Source organism: Urocitellus parryii, chromosome 7 (genome assembly GCF_045843805.1).
Source record: "Urocitellus parryii isolate mUroPar1 chromosome 7, mUroPar1.hap1, whole genome shotgun sequence".
Taxonomy (NCBI): domain Eukaryota; kingdom Metazoa; phylum Chordata; class Mammalia; order Rodentia; family Sciuridae; genus Urocitellus; species Urocitellus parryii.
Window position 1 is genome coordinate 118791612 of NC_135537.1, and position 22069 is coordinate 118813680.

The window sequence follows — 22069 nt, forward strand, 5'->3', positions numbered from 1 at the left end:
CATGACTCGGGACCTCCTACGTTCCAGATTGACCTTTTATTTTCTAATTCAGACATCCAGGGAGGTTGGATTATCGGGAATGACTGTACAGTGAAAGGCACTGGGCCTCAGAGCATGAAGCACCAAGGGGCCAGGTGTTGTTTATCAATGAGATTACTTAATGTAAGGCAGGGGTTGACTTTGTGTTTGGAAGCAAAACATTAGCTATCTAAACTAAGTAGCTCGAGTACTCCAGCAGGGCCAAGGTCCTGTAGGTGCTATCGCCCCCAGACTAAACAGAATACTGTCAAGAAAATATGACTCCAGAAGTTGACAGGGAGAGGAAGCTGCCGTCTTAAGGCTGGGGTGTGTGTGTGTGTGTGTGTGTGGGGGGGGGGTGACGAGGGAAGAAGCACTGCACCAAGTCTTAGGGGATTCTGTGTCTCTGCCCTGTGGCTTCACTCAAGTCACCAGGTCCCTGGGAGGCCTCAGCATCCTCATCTGTCAAATGGGGGGCTGGCCCAGGGGGTCCCTAAGAAGGCTGTTAGCTCTTAAAAGGCCATGGTTTTAGCATCTTCTTGGTCTGATCCAAGGGGTCTGAAGAAGAGCGTGCACTAAACAAGGGAGACAGAGAGGAAGGAAAGACTACACAGAAAAGGGAAAAAAAAAAAAAAACAAAACAAAACCAAAGAGCTACCCCAGGACATCCTCCCACAGAGACCAAGACCTTTGTTAAGCTAACCCCTGTGAGGACTGGCAGGCTGGGCTGGCAGGGCCAAGGCACTGCTTATGCCAGTCCTGCCAGTCTTCAGAGTCTGAAGAGAAAAGGCCTCTGGGGTGCCAGGGCAGGAGGGCTGTCCTGTGTGGGCTGACTCTCATCTGGAGCTGAAGGAAGAGACAGCACTTCTTTAGGAGTCAGAGAAGGAGGAGAGGTGTTCCCAACTGCTTAGCTACAGTCAGCACTCTGTAACTTCTGGTGTGCCGTGTCTGGGGGTCTCCCAGGGCTACTGATCATCTGTCCTGAGTGGGAGGGGCCTTTAGGGCTCCAATCCCAAGGTAGGCTTCTGCAACAGCAGTCTCTTTTTAACTAACCTGCTTCTGGACTTGCTCTGACTTATATTTATTCACACCAGGGCATCTTCCTGGTTGCATCCTGCAAATGGGAGACATCCCTAGCTGATCACCAGCCAGGCAAAGCAGAAAGATGCAAGGAGACCCAGGGGTAGGGGAAAGGGGAGGGAGCCCTGGCTCATGCCAGAGCTCATTTCTTTTCACCTGGCAATGAATCTGGCATGGTTAACTAACTTTTTTGTTGGAAATCCCTACACCTGAAGTCCCAGGAGAAAAAGGCCCTGGTGAGGCTCTCCTTTGCAGCTTCTCATAGTCCCAAGACCACAAAGAGACCTACCCACCCAACTTTCAATGCAATAGGAGCAAGTCTGCAGCTCAGGTGTGCTACTTCCAGAGGAGCTGTGAGACTCTCCCCACAACACTGCAACCAAAAGGAATGGGAGGAATAGTCTGAAAAGCCTCGAGTCAAACTCAATAGTACAAAAAGTTTCCATGTAAAGAATTTGTACTCAGAAGGTTTGGAAAGACTCAGAGTTTCTACACTATGTGGAATAAGGCAAAGCAATTAATATACATTGTTTTAAAGGGAAAAAAATAACTGCAGGCAGGCAGGTAAGACACCAGGTTAGCTGTTAGTTGGGTTTGCTTCTGGGAAGTCAGAAACTGGAGCTCTATATGGGGACAGGGCAGAGGCAGGTGCCACGGCCAGCTGCCAAGGACATAGTCAGGGTAGTCTGGGAGGGCAGTATCCTTTTTTGCAGGATTAGTAGGCACAAGGGCACATGAGCTCGATCTTCCCAATTTGGACAATGGAATAGATATGGTCTTCGAGGAAGCCTGGGCCCCCATGTGACCCAGGGCTCAGCCTGTCCCTAAAGAAGCAAATGAGGCCAGACCAGCCCATCTCTAGGAATGGCCTTGGAGGTTGATGCAGGAATTGCCTACTCACTCAGGGAAGGAGTGGATGGTGGCTGTGCACACTTCACAGCCCAGGCTCACACCCATGGCTCTTTGTGGCCTCCTGCTGGCCCAAGTCCATGCTCAGGCAGGTATTCCACACTGCCTGCAATCTGGAACCTGCTGATCCTGTCTGGGCCCCTCCCCTGGTGAAAGGCCGGCCTGTTGCCCGGGGTGGCCATGCACCTTCCCCACGCCAACCAGCTTTCCTTCTCTACCTTCTCTCCTCTGGCCCCACCACATGGACCCAGAGCTTTGGCCACTATATTGGAAGTGAAATGGTCACACTGAGGCAAGTGGCCTAAAATGAGGTCACCCTCTCTCCATGCACCAGAAAGGCTCTTACTATATGAGACCAGTGTTTATTCATTTTTAAATTTTTTTTTTTTTGTACTGGAGATTGAATGCAGGGGCACTCTACCACTGAGCTTCATTCCCAGCACTTTTCATTTTTTATTTTGAGATGAGCCTCACTAAGATGCTGAGGATGTCCTTGAACTTATTATCCTCCTGCCTCAGCCTCCTGAGTTGCTGAGATTACAGGCATGTGCCACTGTACCCAGCCTAACTGTAAGCTCCCCATAACTTTATTTTCTTTTCACTCTGTTCCTACTGGGTGCATTTCTGTGAGAGGTCTCAAGTTCTTTGGGGAAACTTGGAGGACGTAAATAACTATAGCATACAAGTCCACCAAATCTAGGCCTGCCAGATTTCCAGGCACTAGACTCCAGCAGGGCCTTCTCTGAAGGGCCAGATGCATCAGGTCTGCTCCTTCAGAACCAGCTCCTCCTAAGCAAAGGCTACGGTGACTTGTGCTCATCTTGGAAAAATGAATACTGCCAAGAGCTCCAGAGACAAAGGAAGGAAAAGCCCTCCCCTCACTCCTGCTACTGTCACAGACCCAGAAGGCCCAGGGACATGGGCCTCAGCAGAGAACCAGAGAAGGTACTTCTGGGACTGGAGGTCTGTGGTCTAAGGAGATTAGACAAAGACAGGAGGGGAAATTTGGCACCCCCATCTGAAGGAGCGAGCATGGCCTTGTCCTGTTGGATCACAAGGGGCCTGCAGGCGGCAAGAGGAAGGCATCGACTGTTACACAGGTAAAGGGCTGGGGTGGACAGCGGACTCGGCTCAGTTGTGGCTCCTCACCATTCCTTGGGTCATGAGCCAGCTGTCTATGGGCTCCAGGTCAGAGTCCCCACCTTTCCCTCTCTGCTGGGCCGAGGACAGAAAAGTCCCAGAAAGAAAAGTCACGGCAAGCCCATGATAAAGAAGTCAGATAAAGAAGTCACAGTACATATTATGGAAACAGGAAAGTCACTGCTCAGACTTGATTGTCACATAAGGAAATATGACCTGATACCCCCAATCCCCATCTCTGGCATGTCCCTCTTACCTGCCTGGAAGAGAAAAGAAAAGTTTAGTAGCCATGAATCCCAACGGGATTACAAATACTCATGCCAACTACTCCTGGGCACTTGGAAAATCCCTGTGAGACCTACTGCCTTTTTTAAATGATAAAAACATTTAAAGGGAGACACTGAATGATGGGGTCTTACTTATGGTGGCATAGCTGCACAACATTCTTCCCATCTTCATTGTGTTCTGCATTTCTCCCTTGGCCCAGTTTTTATTTCTAAGACAGCATGGCCTAGGATGGGACAAGGTAGCCTGCGGTGATGTGTATGTACACACAGTGCCAACATGTGCCCTGCTGCCCTGTCACTGAGGCTGAGCCTTGCCCCAGTGAGCAGTAAGCATGAAAAGCAGTCTGCCTACCACCACGTGGAAAAGGCATGAGTCATCAAGACCTTTGAAAACAGGGAGTCGGTCCAAGCCCCGCACACCCAGAGGGTGAAGGGCAAGAGGGTGGGGAGTCACCCCCATCTTCTGGACTCAGACTCAGGCCCAGGGAACTGCTAAAAGCAGGGGTGTGCAGGACGCTTGCTGGCATGGACTGGGCAGGCCCTGGAACTAGAGGTGAGGAAACAGGCATGGTCAGACAGGGAGGCACCCCCACACACACCCAGGAAGGATGACAAAAGGCCTCCAGCCTGGTTCTCTAGTGCCCTGCCTGGATTAGGTTAGGAGGATGTGAGGGGAACTGAGAAAGAACCACCACCACTGCATGGATGGGGGTATCTTAAGGGTTGGGTGGCTTCTGTGAGACAGAAGGGTGTTGAGAATCTGAGGCAACCAACTGGCTCTTCTGCGCCCCCTTGTGGCCAGTGCAGAGGGACACATGTCTTCAGATAAAGTTGGCTGGACCAGCTGGGAGGAATCCCTTCCCCTAAGGGACAAATATAGATGCCAGGCGGCTGCCATGCTGCCTGACTGGGCCCATTTGGACAGGGGTTGCAGGAGGCTAAGAACTGGCACTTGAGAAGCAAAGAGCCTTTTGCAAACCTTGCTATCCAGTGGACGAGTGGGCACTGCCCCCTTTTAGCTCAGCTGGGGACCCTGACAGGAGTTCCAGCTGTTATAGGCAGATGTCCCAAGAGCCCTCCTCCTTCCTCTCCCTGTAAATGGCATGCATTCACACACATTTCTTAGCCAGGCTCAAAAGAGAAAAATCTCTGGAGAAGCATTAGACATAAATCCTTTCCCCTTCAGTAATCTGAAATCTTACAGGGCTCATGCAAATGTCATGCTGCACTTCAAAGTGCCTCCGCTGTCTCCAGCTCTGCTCCTCCCAAACCCAGAGCTTTCCGGGAAACCCTCCCAAACATTCCTGACCCTCCAGTTCTCCATTTAATTCCTGAACCTCAAATGCTTTCCCCAGAGCTAGCACTGCTTGTCTAGGGTAGCTACCAGTGGTCACCAGAGGGGTGGCCTAGATTAGTATTTACCTTCCACGAAAGGGATATTATTTTGGCAGCACATCTCCCACCCCAGGAACCATAACACGCGTAGGGAGAGGCCTGTACTCCAAGCATTTGGGTCACCTCAGTAGGAGGAACGGGCTCTGGAGTCGGACATTCCTAGGACGGGGATGGCTATGTGCAGCCCGCACTCTGGGTGTCCTTTGGCTCATCTCCCACCTTCCTGGGCCTGTTTCCTCTTCAATATCATGAGTATAACGGGAGCGTCACTTCACAGGGCAGGAAACACTAATGAGGCACTGCCTGGTGGCACACAGGTTCCTTGGGTCTCTCCCCCAGTGCGTCCCTGCTATTTACACAAGCCAATTTCTGCTGAATTGATCATCCAGCTTTACCAAAATGTCAACTTTCTCTCTAGAAGGCTGGACAGAAAAACAGAGTTGAAGACCTACCACTTCTGAGCTCTGTTTCCGACTGTCTAGTGCAGAAGCGAGTCCTCCGACAGCCTGGGGATCCTCATAGGTGACCCTGGGGAGGAAGTAGCACAGGCACAGTGAGTTCCCCCAGGAGTCGTGGGGGCAGGGCGGTGATCTTCAATCACTTTCCATCTCACAGCACCTTCCTCAGGTGTGACCCTGGCTTTGGGCAGAGGTTGAGGGTTCATGTCCGACTCCCTGCAGCTGGAGTGAGCAAGCTTAGCTCCAGCGTGAGCTCATAAACTCCTCTGGGACCTGGAAGACTGTGCATTTCAACATCCTTCTCCTGAATAACAACACTGGGGCCTCTCTGAAGCTCAGTGGCAGCATGTCAGAGTGCTCTAAAACTCCTCAGGAGGGGCGAGGTAGAGACAAAGCAATATTAGCTCTTATTTTATAAGCAGCAGTCTGCCTTTAAGCTAAAAAGAAGGCTCAAAGCATGTTCCCTGCCTCCCTGAGATGCAGGGGGTTGTCTATTTTGGAACCAACTCCCCCAATTCCATATGGCTCATTCTTGCCAGAGCTGCTGTCGGAGAAGCCTCTGCCCTGATGGCTTTTTTTAGGCAGTTAAACCTCCCTGCTAGGAACCGTTTTGGTCCTGGCCTGGCTGTCCCTTCCTGTGTCCAGGCTTCCCTTGAGACAGCTGGGGGAGATGGTGTCTGCAAGAAAGAAGACTTCTGTGACTGACAGGAGAAATGACACTACAGTCAATCCCAAGGGCCGGAGAGAGTGGGGGGTGCTGGCATTCACCAGTATCTGCGGTGAATGCCAAGTCCCCACGGCCATATTTTAAAGTTCCTGGCAGTCTCGAATCTGGTACACAAAAGGCTTCTTTGTGTTGGCCTGTGATCAGGCCTGGGTCAGCTCCCCCTCACCCCCTAACATCTTTGGAGAGCCACTGGAAGGGGCCCCACGTACGTCTTGCGTTGCTCCGCCAAGGAGTTCCCTCTAGTCTGGGCAAACATGTCAAAGCCGTCACGAGGGTTACACTGCTGGAGTGAACTGAGGGTGCCACTGACGCTCTCTGTCCCCAAGTCTATGACAACAAAACAAACAAGAGGCAGATGAGAACAGCATGTGGACTGTGGACCTGAGGGGGCCTCAAAGCCAGAGGGCCAGGAGAAGGGTTTGTGGGGGATGGGACTGTTCTCAGCACTGCCAGTAAGTCATGTGCAGGAGGATGGAGGGCTGCACTTACACCCAGGCTGCTCAAGGAGGAAGGAGGTGTCAGGAACAGCAGGGAGACTGCTGGTGGCGAGACTGAAGTGACCCAGCTAGTGCCCTTCTCAGGGTGCTCCTTATTTATTCAATAGCGATCTGGACTAGTTACTCATTTGGCAGGTACTTCTTAGGTCCCCACAGTTCGAGAGCCAGATCTCAAGGGGACCTAATAGGACCTGACTTGGTCCTAGCCTTGAGAAGCTCAACCAGTAGATGGGAAAGGGACAGAGAGCCCAAGTGCTGGGTTTGAGATAGTGAGAGACACTCAAAACCAACGTAAGGGTGGGTCTTAGAGGATAAGCAGGGCTGCAGTAGGGGGAGAAGGAGGAGAAGGAGGAGAAGGTGAGACTTTGTGAAGTGTCTGCACTCGTGGGAAAGAGGGGTAGAGGAGGAGGCTGGGGGACAGGTGAGAGATGGGCAGAACAAGCCTCAAATGCCCAGTAAAGGGTGACTGGGGAAATGATGGACACTTTTTAAGAAGGGAGGCAGCAGAATCCATTTTGAATGTTAGGTATTAAATCTGGTGACTATAGTTGGACAGACTGAAGGCAGAAATACCTGTTACAATAGAGACAGATACAGAAAGTATTGGAATGGCTACACATACAGAAATATCGAGACGCCAGACCTGCTGCAAGTGATAGGCCATTAAATAAGTTTAATTCAATTGAAATGAATTGAAGGTAGAGAAATATTCCCCATAAAAGAAAACAGAAAAGCAAAGTAGAAGAATTTTGAGTGTTATGCTTATTAATTATGTCAATATTATAACTTTGTTATAAATTGGTATCATCTAGTATAAACAAAGCATCTAGAGTTATACACACACATTTACTATGGAAAAGAGGGGAGTTTCTAGCAAGTTTTAGAAAACAGAACCCTTTCATCTAATGTATAGCTCAAGGAGAGCAAATGTGTCAGTGCCACCACCACCTCCTACTTCTCAGCCCACTGCAGACATCATCAGTCAGTCAGTCAGCCGTCTCTTAGGCCCTGAAGTGGCTCTAGGATTAAACCTGTGTTCCAAGCCGTCAATGAACTGAAACCAATTTGCCAGCCTTGGCCTAGTTATGCTGAAGCGTAGAAGTTCCTCAACTTTGCTTTCCAACACAGGTTTAAACTTCAAATTTAGGAAAAGAAGTTATAAATTGAAAGGGGTACACTTTGGCTAGGAATCAGAAATACATCTTTCTGGATTCTTCAAAAGGTTCTCTTCTGGCCTTCCAACAAAGAGAAAGACATAGCTTGTAAAGGAGGCCAAATGGCTGTAGGCAGCCTCTTTACACGGCTGTGCAACACTCACCCAAGCCTGCGAGCTGGGAGGAGAGGGAAGATGGGGGTGCCGTGCTCCCCACCACTGGGCTCACCACAGCAGGAGAGCCAGGGCCCAGGTCTATCAAGTTATCTTCAGTTACTTCGTTCAGCACCTGTTGGGACATTGAGGTTGGCGGTGAGGCTCCATTCCCTGGGCTGAGCGCCAAGGTAAAAGCCAGAACTGTGGGACGCCATTCTCACACGTGATCGGGTGCCTCCCGTTGAGGGTCTGAGGCACTTTGGCAAAAGTCGAAGTTTTTCCCGTCCCTCTCCTGATGAGAGAGCCCATCCGTGTGGGGGTGTGCCTGACCACTGACCCCGGGGACCCAATCGCTGACCCTGACCTTGGAGTGCAGCCCCCCCTCAACCTTCATTGGATGGAATTCTCCCCTGAATCTCTGGTTCCCTAATAAAAGGCTACTCCCCGGCGTGCTCGCTCTCTCTCTCCTGCTAGCCCTGAGTAATCCTTGCTGCCCTGCTGGGCGGCTAGAGGAGCGAACCAGAGAGGGGAGCCGTCTCGGACCTAGCAATAGAATTAAGGTAATTGAGTCTGTGTGTTTTTATTTCGATCTCGTCTAACTAACTTTATGCCTAGAACCTCATTAATGAAACCACTGCGCAGGCCGCGTGGTAGACAGAACCTAGCTGGATGCAGTGGTACAGGCCTGTAAACCCAGTGGCACAGGAAGCTGAGGCAGGAGGATCACAAGGTCAAGGCCAGCCTCAGCAACTAAGCAAGGCCCTAAGCAACTCGGTGAGACTGTGTCTCAAAGTAAAAATTAAAAAAAAAAAAAATTAAAACAAAACAAAACACTGGGGATGGAGCTTAGCGGTAAACTGCCCCTGGGCTCAATCCCCAGTACCAGGGGGAAGGAAAAAAAAAAAAAAACCCAGGACCCATGTTTTTACTACAGGAGGAAGGTGGCTCCCCTCACCCACCTTCAGAATCACAGTGGGCCCAGGCTGTCAGTGGGCCCCACACTGGCCTCCCCTGTTTCCCAACTAGAAGGAGGCAGTACTGAGTCACAGGATGGTGACTGTCCTGGGAGCTCTGGATGTGGGCTTTCTTGCCACCCTCTCCTCAAGGGTGCCTTCCAGCCCTGCTCCATCTGCCCTCAAGCAGACATTTTATTCCCAGTTAGAAAACCTAGAAGCCAGGCCCAACTGGGACAGACAGGTCTGTGTGAGGGGACAGCCTCACGAGTACAGGGACGGCTAAAGGCATACTTACTCCATTGCTGGCATTCTGAACTGATCGGCCCGACCTGTATCGCTGGAACCTAACAAGGAAGGGAAAGGAGAAGTAAGGAAGGAAGGGCCATGTGTGGCCTGCCATGCTCATGGTCCTGTGAAGAGTGCTGGGTACTCAGCAGAGGAAGAGGCTCCATTTGGGGACAGCAGAGTAGACTCCACATATACACCTTCCTCTGTGTGGAGCTCCTACCTCCCAGGAGGATGAACTTCTCTGCCTCTCCCACAGGTTCCCTGATTCTGGCCCCTGGGGTCAACCACTTTCCCTAGAGGCATCATGCCGCATGCCCATCTACAGAGCCAGGCCCTGACTGCAGACCCCTCTCTACTCCTGCTCCTGAGGCTCAGTTACCCCCACCTCCATCTCTGGAGAAAGGAGGTAGTGAGGCATGGGCACAGGGCCATAGCCAAGGCCTGGTGAAAGGGCTTGCCAGAAGCTGTAGGGAGGTTTAGGCCAACCACCCAGAGTGCCAGGAGGGCAGGGTGGGCTGGCCTTTCCAGGGCCAGTCTCTTCTGCACCATCAGCAGATGGCCACAGCTGGGGATTGCCTGTGGGCAACTGCAGAACATTTCCCTTCTGCCACACCCAAGTCATCTTCGTACCAGGTGGGACTGCAAGAGCAGCTGGGATGTGTGTATGTGTGTGGGGGGGACAATCGGTCCTGTTCAACACCATAATTAAAAGCTCCTAACCCCGTGGGCAAAGAGGTAGCCCAGAGACTTTCTACAGAGGGGACTTGAGAAACTGGGATTTAGGGAGCTGCACTGCTTCATGTTTGCTGCCAACTTGGTAGGTCAGTACTTGGTGACAAGGAATTCCCAGGAGGAATGATCTGGCTGGGCCATGTGTATCAACTGCAGATTTAAGAAAAAAAAAATTTTTTTTTTCCAGTAGAATTCTATAAGGAGAACAGAGATATTAATATATCTGAAACACTCTTAATCATGGGGTATTATCTTTCTCACACTCTCTTCAAGGGACCTACAGTCTAACCATGATGGCATCTCAGGGCCAGTGGCCTGAGGTAGCACCTCCGAGTCCTCTGCAACACTGGGACTGGTGTGGATGACAAGGCCCACACCAGTTCCGGTTATTCTATTCTACCTAGAGTTTAAATGACTCAAACAGGTCAAAACCCAAGCTCGGGTTGTGGCTCAGTGGTAGAGCGCTTGCCTAGCATGTGTGAGGCACTGGGTGTGATCCCTGGCACCACATAAAAATAAACAAATAAAATAAAAGGTTTTATGTCCATCTACAACTAAATAAAATAAAATAAAATAAAAACCAAGAAAAAAAGAACAAATTTCTTTAAAAAAAAAAAATCAAGCTCATTTAGCATAGGGAAACTGAGACCATGTGGCAAGACAAGGGGGGTTCAAGGTAAAAGTGAGGGTGCCTTGGATCTGCTCCTATTCTTTGATTGGTAGACAAGGGGGCTGTTGGGTGGCCACACAATCCTACTGCAGAGGAGTCTTCACCTTTTAGATGGGCACAGGAACATCTATCCTTACTGCCACCATCAGAAGTTGAAGAAACCCAAGAATGTGACAACCACCACATCACCCTCTGAGCCCCTAGAGGTAATGCAAATGCAATATTTGTTCCCCTGACCCCAATGGGTACCAGATCCATTTGTCCTCCTAACCAGTCCACATAGTAAGCCATGATCAGCTGGTGGACAGAAGGGCCAGAACAAGTCTCCAGGGAACTCATGCTACTGTCCTGCTTCTTTTATTTATTTTATTTTTAAAATATTTTTTTAGTTTTAGATGGACGTTACTTTAATAATTTATTTATTTTTATGTGGTGCCGGGGATCGAACCCAGTGCCTCACACACGCTAGGCAAGCATTCTACCGCTGAGCCACAACCCCAGCCCTGCTCTGCCTTCTTGAGCCTGATCTTTAATGGGAGAAGGCTGGCCTGACGGAGGTCCTTTCTGGTCCTCCACTGGCTCATTCAGGAGAGCCCAAGGTACATCCATCATGATGTAGAGATGAGAACTGCACCTCCTACTTGAAACCAGTCCAAATATGTTTTGGACCTTGTCCTGAGGAAGTCTTTGGAAAAGGAAAGGAATTTTCAAGTTTGTTACTTGAAGCCTAAAAGTGATTTGGCTGCAGAAAGAACTGAAAAGAATGCGTGTGTTTCCTTAAGCAGCAGCAGCAGCAGCAGCAATCTGGCACTTACACCCTGCCTGCTTCTCCGGAACACTCTAGACACGCTGACATTTACAAAAAGAAAGCTCTTTTTCTTTTTACAAGATGGGAAAGAGGAAATCCTTTTTCTTAGCAGAGTTTTTTTTTTTTTTTTCCCCTTTAATCCTTTTCAAACTCAAAGGATCATCAAAGGAGCAGGTGCAGAAACTCCAGGCCCAGACCCCCCAGTCCTGGTCCTCCCTGAGGCAGGTCATGCGGGGAGGCAGAGCAGCCCGAGGCTTATAAAGGGCACAGTGAATTCTGCACGTCAACTTCCTGCTGCTTGTTCCCAGGAGAACAAGAAGCATTTTCTCTGTCATCCAGGGGAACAAATTAGCATCTCTGATGAGTATTTTCCAACTCTAATCTCTCTGTCTGTGTATGTCTCTCTCCCCTTTGTTTATCAAAGATATCCCTCTGTTATGGCAACAATCTTTTCAAGAGAAAAAAAAAACAAAAAGGACTCTGGCTCCCACCTCTCATAGCGGAGGAAGACATTGTTGAGGTCATCATTGACATGCAGCAATTCCTCGGTGACTTCCTCATTGGACACGCGGGAGATGAGCTCCACGATGCGGTGCTGCATGGCCCGGCAGGTCCTGTTCAGCTCCTAGGGAACACAGGCACCTCTGCAGAGCCTGCTGGGAACGCTTTTTGTCACGTTCTATTGCCTTTGAAAAGATTTGTACTGATTCTTAAAAGTCACAGAAGGAGTACATGCTTGTTCATAAAACCAGACGTGTGCAGAATGCAAAGGAAAAAGCTCCCTCCTCATCGTCTGCCCCTCCCACCCCAGGAAATGGGTGCTTTTCCAGTGGATGAACAAGTGTCCACATGTACAGTCGTTGTGTGAATATGAGTACGTCATTTTTAAAATATAAAAATGCAATTCTTAGGGGCTGAGGTTGTAGCTCAGTGGTACAGTGCTTGCCTAACATGAACAAGGCCCTGGGTTCTATCCCCAGCAATGAAGGAAAACACACACACACACACACACACACACACACAATCATATGTGCTTGCAAAAATGTGATTCTTTGTGGCTTGCTTTTTCCCTTCAACAAAATACTTCAGACCCATTTCCCTCATCATTGGGTACAGAATGACTCAATCCTTTGTGTGTGCACTGTAATGTAGCTTATCATTCTGCCATGTTGGGCATGTGACTTGTGTGTGTTCTCTCTTTGTTTGGCTAACCCAAATAATGTAGCAGTGAATACTTGCACACATACATGTTCACACACTTACTGCACTTCCACAGGCAGAGTTCCTCAGGAGGGGAATTTTTGAATGAAGTAGTACGTATGGTCTTTTAGAATACTGACTGGTAATAGTCAGAGGCTCTCCAAAAAAGATGACATCAGTTTATTCATACTACCAGCAATGGCGTAAGTATATTTTATGACCGTATAGGTGCTGGGTGGTGGCACGACTGTCACTGTGTAGAGGTCTTGGAAGCTCCACCAACTCCCATAGGCCAAAGATGATAATCACACACCACCAGTCACCACAGGAGCCTCTCAACCCTTGGAAGCAATGTCCCCTGAGGACAGAGCCTTGTACTTTATGGCCTGGCTTTTGTGAGCCTTCCCTGCCCCAGAACAGCCACCTTACTAACACTCTCATTTAAACTTGCTTGTGGAGCCCCCTCAAATATCTTCCAGGCCCCTGCCCTCTTGTATGCCAGACTGAGGACGCTACAGATGAGACCAGTGCCAGGCCTGTCGGGCTGGCTCCTCAACTTCCCTGACTACATGAGCTGCCTGCGGACAAAGCTCCAAATCCCAACAGGGTGAAGGGAGGGCCAAGATGCCGTCCTCACCTACCTGGACGCTGCAGGCAGCTGATGAGTCAGTGAGTTAAGGAATGAAGTCTCCCTTCCTGCAGCTCAGTCTCAGAATTACCTCAGTTTGAAAACATGTCTGGCAGAAGTAACTGATCCATTTGCAGCAGGCAAAAGCAATCTCTGCTTAGCTCCTGCTTTCGTCACACCATCTGGCTGCCTGGGCCAGGGCTCCTTCCTACCAGATCATGACCTTCTTGAGTGGGATGCTGTCATATATTCACCCGTGGATGTCCTTAAGCTGAGCCCTGAGTCGCGCACAGTGAAGACGTCCAAGGGGCATCTGCTGAACTGGGTCACTGAGGTGGTCAAATGAGCAAAGTAGGGAATCCCAGGCAGTCCTTCTGCAGGCTCCCCAGGACCTGGCAACACAGCGCCTGCCTCAGGGTTGCCACTGCTGGGTTCTAGTCAGCCTCCCACTCCAGACCAAGACTCCATGTCATTCTTCCTATCTCCCAGGAAGGCAGGCAGGCTGGCCACATCCCCTCAGCCCACACGCAGTCCACATGCAGTCCATGGTATCGGGCAACATTTCTTTCTTTTTTCTTTTTTTTTTGTTTGTGGTGCTGGGGATCGAATCCAAGGCCTTGTGCATGTGAGGCAAGCACTCTGCCAACTGAGCTATACCCCCAGCCCTCAGACAGCATTTCTGACTTCATTGCTACAACGCCTACGCTGGGCCTACCCTTCAGGTAGGAACAGGGGGGACCTTAATGGGTTGCTTTGTCTTTCTCTCCTTCTGGTGCTCAGTCCCAGGGCTCCTTTCCTAAGAATGGGGACAGCTGGGGAAGAAGACCTGACCACGTGGATCGACCCAGCATCACCTGAGTACAGCCATATTTTTCAAGGCAGAAAGAACCTGGATATGTGCAGCTGGGTGCTCATGAGTTTGGTTTCACACTGATAACAAGCTTCCTTGGAGATTCCTCAACCCTGGATCTGGTCACCTTGCTGAGCCCTGACTCTCTGACCATGGCAATGTTGCCGTTTGTCTTGGTTCTACCCTCAGCCAGAATGGTGCTATCAGACTCTCTTGGTCACCGGGGAAAGAAAGCCAGTATCTGAATCTTTTCAGATTTTTCTCTAAACAGACTCCCAGTGTTGGTTTTCCCAAGACTCCTGCCTTAGGCAATCATTCCTAGGAGTCTTCCAGTGAAGGCAGACCCTACCACGTAAGCTCAGGGCAGGCAAACATGGCCCCTGTCTGGTGCTTGGGTAAAACAACAAGCCCTGGCTACACTTGGTTGGGGCAGGGGAAGGAAGAAAGCCCGTCACTTGTCACTATAAGGCACAAGACCTACAAGTCAGAGAAGGGTCGGGAGGAACATTATGGGAAATAGCTTTAAGGTTCTCCAGAAGCTTGGGGTATCAGAAACCAGTCCCAACATACCTCTAACCCCTTAGACTTTCCAAGCCAGCAGGTGGCCTCAGGCACTCACCATGCAGCTCAGGGGCTGCTGAGAAGTCAGCCTGCTGCTTGTAATATCTCTTACTTTCTTTTCCATCACTTCCACTCATCCTTCAAGACCTTAGGGTGTTTCCCCACCCCAGTATCTCATCATTCAAAACTTCAAACATACAGCAAAGTAAACATACTACCACTTGTAGTCTACCCTCAATGTTTTACAGTGTCACCTGTGCCACGTGTCTCCCATTTACCCATCTCCCTGTCCACTCAGAATTTTCCGGGACCCCCAGCCACTGATTCTTATAATTTTCTCACAGCATTATAAACACACCTTAACTTCAGCTGCCAAGCCAGACGACATCAGAGCTCTTCTGGGAGAGCCTCCAGCCTCCAGGTGATAATCAGCCCTACCACTACCCTGAACTGTGGGAGTCTCAGGACAAGAGCAGGCCTGAGGTGTTCCCCTGGATTCAGAGAGATGCCAAACCAGACTCTTCAGCAAGCTTCAGGGAATGTCTCTAAAATGTGACTACAAACCCTCAAGCACCAAGAGAGCTGAATGAGAGAAGACAAGGGCTCATCTCTCTCTCTCCCACAGTGTTCCAGCTGGGTACTGAGACCAAGCAGCAGGCAGCAAGTGGCCATGAGTGGATAAGCAATCCACGGCCCTGATGCTCTCCCTGCATAAAATAAGGGGGCTGCATACATGTGTAACAAGGGGGAAGTGCCACAGAATGTCACTGCATTGCCCTAGGGCAGCCAGGGCAACTCTGCTTTTATGTACTTTAAATATTGTCATTCCCTGTAGAATTTTATTTGTGGAGGAAAGGGTTCCATTACTTTCAAATACTGTTTGGAAAGTGCTAGAGGATTACTGAGGCACTAACATTATGACCTCAGCTTGGAGGAAGAATGAGACCCAAAGGTATAGACTGTAGAGATTTCATGGATGCTAAGTGCCAGAAACATCCACTATAGCCTCACTTTTGCTGCCCTGTCCCCACTACTTTCTGCGGGGTGGCAGCAGAGATGGTCCTCACCCCTCTGGCAGAGCCTCACAGGCTTCTGTCCTAGAGGGGCATCCCAACGGCTTTTCCCAGCCTTTCACCCAGAGATAGGCCCACAGGGTCTTTAGGGGTCTCTGTACAGAGAAAGTCACCATTCTTGGCTTTAAAGCATTTAAGTTACTGTTTCAGAAAGGAAGAAAAGCTGGGCACCGTGGTGCACAACTGTAATATCAGCTACTAGGGGAAGATGAGGCAGGAGGATGCAAATTCAAGGTTAACCTCGGCAATTTAGCAAGACCCTAATGAAAATAGAAAACAGAAAAAGGTCAGGGGTGTGGGGGTGTAGCTCAGTGGTATAGAGCCCCTGAGTTCATGCCCAGTACTTAAAAAAAAAAAGATTTTCTGTCACCACCACACCAGATGGCCACCCACATGGCCTCCCCAGTGTCATCCAAGCCAGCCCTATGGCAGGCTCAGTTTCAGACTTCCCCGTCTCCCTCCACCTCTAAAGCACCAGACAGAGTGACTTCTTCTTGGTCTAAGGTATCCAAGAGCTCATAGCATGCCCGGGACACCCTTTCAACTACACAGGAGCTGGGAAGCTGGACAGGAATCCCCCCAGTGTCACAGATTACAGCTTCAGCTTCCTATTTCTGGTTCTCAACAGAGAGGGAGGTCAGCTGGTCACTTAGGCAAAAGTATTCCATCTATCAGAAGACCTTATTAAATATCCTCTCTTTTCTGTTGAATTAATTAATCTCAGGTCTTTTTCTTTTCTTCAAGGGACAGTCTCAGCCCCACCTCACAAAAGTCTTTTAATCATCCTTGTTGTTTCCTCTGGACCCTCTCCCAGTTCCCAGAAGCATGGAAGAAGATCCTAAAAGCCTGTTCTGTTGCTGCAAGGGCACTGGGAGGGAGAAAAAAGTCTGTTAACAAGAAAGGGGAAATAATGAAGCACAACATGTAGAATAAACCAGATTTCTCTAGAGAAAATGGTTTTGGCTATTCTTTGTTGAAATCAGATGTAAGAAGCAAGGAGAGATATACCATCTGCTACTTAAAGGAACAAATTTGGAGACAGCTTCTTTTGTTGTCTGATGAATGGCCATTGAAGAACGTCCATTTTTTTACACCATTGGATGAATTAAAAGTTATTATTAATTGAAGGCAAAGCTCAAAAGCCTAAATTAAGAGGGAGAGGGCACCAGATGATGGAATCGGATCTTTCGAGATCCCAGGAAGTGGCACTCAGCTCCAGATAAAGGGATGTGCTTTAGCAGGGACAGATGCTGTTTCACATTTTGGGCCTACACTCAAGGATCCACACACAGGATCAAGAGGATGTGGCTCAACAGCCCCACACGGAGATTGGGAAGGGTTTTATATGATGGAAGTTCTCCTTTTGACAATTTCTGACTTGTGACATTGATGAGTTGCCTGTTTATCTATAAGGTGAGCTATCAAGAGCCACACCTGTTCCAAGCAGAGACTGGGCAGTGGGCAGGGCCCATGGCAATCTTGTAATACTCAAGGTCCCACCATGTAGAAAGGAATTCATTTTGTTCTGTTGTCTAGGACAGACCAGGGTCGAAGCCTCAGAAAAACAGATTTGAGCTCAAGAAAGCAGAAGAGCTTTTTAACAATGGTCATAGAAGTGACAACCTGTGGAGGACTTGCCTGAGCCCAGTCCAGTGCCACACACCTGCATGGTAAGTAAATGCAATCACTTCAGGCCACCAAGGGAGAAGCAGATGGAGAGAGGGCTGGTGACTTGCCTGGTATCACTTGGCTCATCAGTGGAAAGATGAGGATGTGCACCCAGTGATCTGTAAACCATGTTCTCTCCACCTTGTGCTATTTCCAAAGTCTAACCAAGACCTCTATCTAAAAATAAAGTGCTTTCAGGGTCTGTGGGAACAGCCTGTAATTAGGGATGTGGGGGGAAAAAAAAACCCAAACAGCAGGCACTAGGACAAATGCTGGAGAGGAAGCCTGAGCACAAGTGTGGAGTTGGACTAACAGCCCAGAAGGTCTCTCTCAGCTCAAGGAGTGGAGGGGTCAACAACCGGCCTGAGAGGCGTTGCTGTGTTCACTCCAGGCATCCTGCTTCCCTTTTTCTCGGGTTCATGCTAAGCTGACCAAACAGGGGTCCAGAGTGGACTCAGCCTTTCTTTAGATACCAGCCACCTGCCCACGAGTCCTCAGGCAAATTGCTCACCAGCTTCCCTGCTGTTCTTGCTGGGCTGTAGGGGGTTACGCAGAGAACTGTGCCAGGCACAGGAAAAATCAGGATATAACCTGCCCACAATTACGATTGGCCACACCAGAGCACCCCAGGGCTGACCCTCCCGATGATGACCTCTCTTCCCACTCCCTCTACTTTCTAGACATCAATTTACACTTGAATCAGGAGCAGCTTCTGTTGGTGGGGAGATCAGGGCTGGTGACAAATGTGTTTATTTCCACGGCCCTGGCCAGCACTCTGAGCTCTGGCTGCGGCTGCTCTGAGCACTTTGGATGTCCTCCAGCTTGACTGAGGGGTCTGGGACAGATTATGATCCCAGGGCTTTCCGAGCAGACTGTGGCATTTTCCCATGTGCAAGGCTCACTGTTCCGTGCTGCACCAACCCTTGGGAGCTCCTGCCTGCTGGCTTCTGACAGCCAGGGAAGAAGAGGGAGGATGTCAGGCACGTGGCCACCAGCCAGGAGCACTGAGTATGTTCACACGATCCTGCCCACTCTCACATCTCCCATGCCGAAAGGACAGCCTCCCACAGGCCCCCAGAATTGGCCTTTTCCTGTTTGATTTATACGACAGCAGTGAGGGCTGGGAGGCTCAGAGTTGGAACAAAACAGAGGGAAAGAAAACGTCATGGGAAGCAACCTATTTTTGAAAACTGTGAGCTGATGCCAGGAGATTAGGTTCTGTTTGTCTTGGCTGAAGGGCTTGTTTAAAAAACAACAACAACAACAAAAACCACACAGACACACACACACAGACACACGCACACACACATACAAGCATGCATGCACACACATATACAAGCATGCACGTGCACATGAGTGCACGCACACACACACACACACACGGAGTATTCCTGCTGTCTGGGTCTGCTCTGGCTGTCTGGAAGCATCTTGGCTTTGTTCAACACACCGCCTGCTGCCAGGAGCTCAGTTCTGTCCAGAGCAAACCCCCCTGTCAGCAGGAATTCCGACGCTGACACAGCACAAAGCTGCCTCAAGAGGCCCTCTTGGTTTCTGAACGGCCCTCAGATTCCTGTGCATCTGGGTAATGCCTGGCAGCTTCCTTCCTGTAGGCTGGGGATGGAGGCCAATGACAATGCATTAAAGGGAGGCAAGTCCCGTGGAGTGTGACACATGGATAGTTGATCCCGCTGAGCCGAACAAGTCAGGTGTCAGGAATAGGTCTGGAAACTAGGGGCTGCTTGAGCTCCTCACTGGGGCTAGGTCAAGGGTATGCTTCTTAGCTTCAAGAGCAGCTTGGTGTCCAGGTTACGTGGAGGAAAGCTGTCCTTCTATTGTGAAGTCTTCCAGGGCAGGGACTATAGCTCCTGCCTGTCTGTGGCCCTGGGGCTGTGCTCTGAGCTGGTCCCAGTGCAGGGCTCCACCTACCCTCACCCTCATAGGAGCTGATGGTCTGGAAATGGGGACTGGGCACTCCAAGAAGTAGCCTGGGACAAGGTTAAGCCACCAGGCATGGGCTGTCCCAAAGGGTAAGGCCACTAGAGTCAAGCTGCCCAGGGAGTCAGTGTGTGCCAATAGCAGGGTGGGAGGTGTGGCACTCAGGAGCCAAGGCTGATGACTGAGTACCAACCAGAAACAGAAGCAGCAGGTGCAGTGAGAGCCACTCACACCAGGTTGCCCAGTCAGGCTGGCTCCTGACCTGTCTACTTCCATGTCTTGCATCCTGCTATAAAGACCTGGCATTTGTAGTTCACAGTATCCTTTCTCCACCTCTCTAGAAGGTCACTGCTCCTGAGGGCAGTGTTGCTGCCATTTTCTACAAATGTCAGAGTTATCTGAGGCTAGTATGGTCACTGGCTTTGGGCCTGGTTGGCCTGGGAAATAGATCCAAAAGGGGCTCCTGCTTCTAGTCCAAAGATGGGACGGCAATCGAGCTTGCTCAAGGGCCCTTTCCATGTCTGAGGTTTGTAGCGTAGGCTCGGGGTTTGGCTCAGTGGCACAGCACTTTCTTGGCATGCATGAGGCTCTGTATTTGATTCCCCACTATTGGAAAAAAATTTTTTGAAGGGTGATCAGAGTTGGGAGGCCAGGTACAGCAGCTCCTTGGAAACCATGATGTGAGCCTGGGCCTCCTCAGCATTTGGGAAGAGAACAGGTGCTTCAAGTTCACACCAGTCTCAGGAATTCCTGACTCAGGGTCTGGGTGGGGGAAGAGCCCTACGTGCTGTCATGGCTGAAGGGGCTCCGCTACACAATGTCCGTGATCTGACAACAGGCAGCAAAGGCACACACAGACTGGGACACATAGCATCATCTCAACTAGATTTAAAATAAACACAGCAAACACCCTGAAAGGAAATACAACAAAAAGTCAACAGTGGTTTTTGTGGATGTGTGGGTTAAAGAAAATTATTTTGTTCTTGACTTTCTTTTTCGTTTGATGGGCATGTACTCTACAATTGGCACTTCCTTATCAGGACAACATATAATTAAGGAAAATAAAAAACAGAGTGGTACTGGTCTCTATCTGTCCCTAGGATAGCGTGAGGCTATGAGCCCCCAAGGACTTAATCCTTCCTGACAACAGTGCTACGAAACTGTCCAAACTCACGGTTGTGACGTCCCCAAGAAGGGTCCTGTCACAGCGTGCAGCAGTGGTGCTGCCCCCAAAGGCTGTGACCCTGTGCTCAGCCCAGCACCTCCACAAGACGGGTTCTCCTCACCTGCAGCAACTCCAGGTCTGATGAATCTTCCTGCCCAGGGACCATCTCTGTTAACATCTCCGACATGACTTTTGTGTTTCCCCGGACAACGTCCAGCTCACTCCGCAGCCTGGCAATCTGTAGTGTGGCAGGGAGGAAGGCGCCAAGGGGAGGTCAGTGATCTGCGCTTGGAAGATCCTAACCAGCCAGCCCCACAGGGTGGGGATGGTCCCAATCACCATGACACCCCGTCATTCTGAGTGTATGCTCTAGGATCTGCCTTCTCTTTTCCCTCTGGCTTCCTGGGAGGGGACGGCAGCTTGGCAGCTCAGAAGAACTGAATGCGGGAGCAAGGCTGTCCCAGAGGCCCTGGTCACCCACAGTCAGTCACAGGTGCCTCTCTGCCCATGACACTAACTGAAGAGCAGAGTGCAGTGACAGGCACTGGGGCAGAAAGAACTGAAGAACCAAGCTTGCGGTCTCAGCACTCTCCCCATAGGACCCTGGGTGTGCCCTACTCTGTGGACCTCACGGTTACAGGCTCTGCCCCTTGAGTGTCATCATCTAAAAGCTACGATTCTCTGGGAGGCCTTCCAGTGCTAAGAACACTTTTCTAGTGTGGCAATGATAAGAGGAGGAGCAAGAGAAAAATCACAGGAGGAATTCCCCCACACCCAGCTCCCTACCTGGTAACCTGAACTTGAAAAATATCCCACCCATTAGCACCCATAGGCTGAGGCCCCTCACGCTCTCCAGCAGAGGCACAGTAGACCACATAAACCGCCTCTTCTGGGTCTCCAGCCCTGAGTTTCTCTAAACCCCTTTGAGGCATCTGTGGAAGCCACAAGGACCTTCCTTGTCCACAGTGAGATATCCTGGAAGAATTTCCATAGACCTGTCTATTGCTGATGGAAGACCCACACACACTAGACAGAGAACTGTCGGGACAGTGGAAGGAGCTCCGAAAGATTCAGCAAGCTTAGGGCTCTACCACCCAGAGATGGACCCAACTCTCTGAGTCTAGGGAAAGGCCTAACCCCAGACTTCATGGGTTGCTGTGCTGCCCATCCAGTAAATGGGCACGCACGTACACTCTCTGCCCCACATGTGGGCTCTACTCCTGTGCTCATCTGCACTGGGACTCTGATCAAGCGATACCTCCTCTCCTCAGTCAGCCCTTTTCTGCTCTCTCTTGCCTGCCCTGAGGTGGAAACGGCCACTCCCAGCCTCCTTCAGCCTCTCCTGGGCAAGTGGGCTCTCTCAGCAGACCCTTAACTTCTCAGGGATGTGTGGTGGTTGAGTTCTGTACCCTTAGCACAGGGACAAGGACGGAAGACCTCAATCCGTCAGAGAGATGGTCCAAGTCCTGAGAGGCTCTTGTTGCCTGGCTCGCCTGATGGATGGCTTCAATGCCTTGGCCATGAAGAGGTTTCTGGGCAGGGAGGCCCAGGCATGCTACCTGGTGACCACACTGAAGCCTTGGGGTCTCTAGGTCAGGCTGGGCACCAGCCTTCTGCCTTGCTTCCATGCCCCCTGGCGGCAACTGGTGCCATGCACCCGGGCCCTCTCTCTCTCTCCAGACAGTCCTCTTGGCTGTTCTGGCACTGGAAAGCCC

The 22069-nt window shown here is 50.3% G+C and overlaps 1 protein-coding gene across 5 annotated transcripts in view; it reads right to left on the minus strand.

Annotated features, from left to right (window-relative positions):
* Nucleotides 1-22069, minus strand: part of Tom1l2 (target of myb1 like 2 membrane trafficking protein) — a 119037-nt gene that overhangs the window by 10392 nt on the left and 86576 nt on the right. For 2 of the 5 annotated variants that reach the window (XM_026408666.2, XM_077801384.1), the window contains exons 7-13: nucleotides 20476-20592; nucleotides 11766-11899; nucleotides 9072-9120; nucleotides 7830-7953; nucleotides 6224-6341; nucleotides 5282-5357; nucleotides 3157-3222 (exon numbers count right to left, since the gene is read on the minus strand). In XM_026408666.2, the coding sequence (XP_026264451.1) occupies nucleotides 3157-3222; nucleotides 5282-5357; nucleotides 6224-6341; nucleotides 7830-7953; nucleotides 9072-9120; nucleotides 11766-11899; nucleotides 20476-20592 (684 nt within the window). The remainder of the gene's footprint in view (nucleotides 1-3156; nucleotides 3223-5281; nucleotides 5358-6223; nucleotides 6342-7829; nucleotides 7954-9071; nucleotides 9121-11765; nucleotides 11900-20475; nucleotides 20593-22069) is intronic. The other 3 variants (XM_026408669.2, XM_026408668.2, XM_077801383.1) reach the window with 2 other exon arrangements.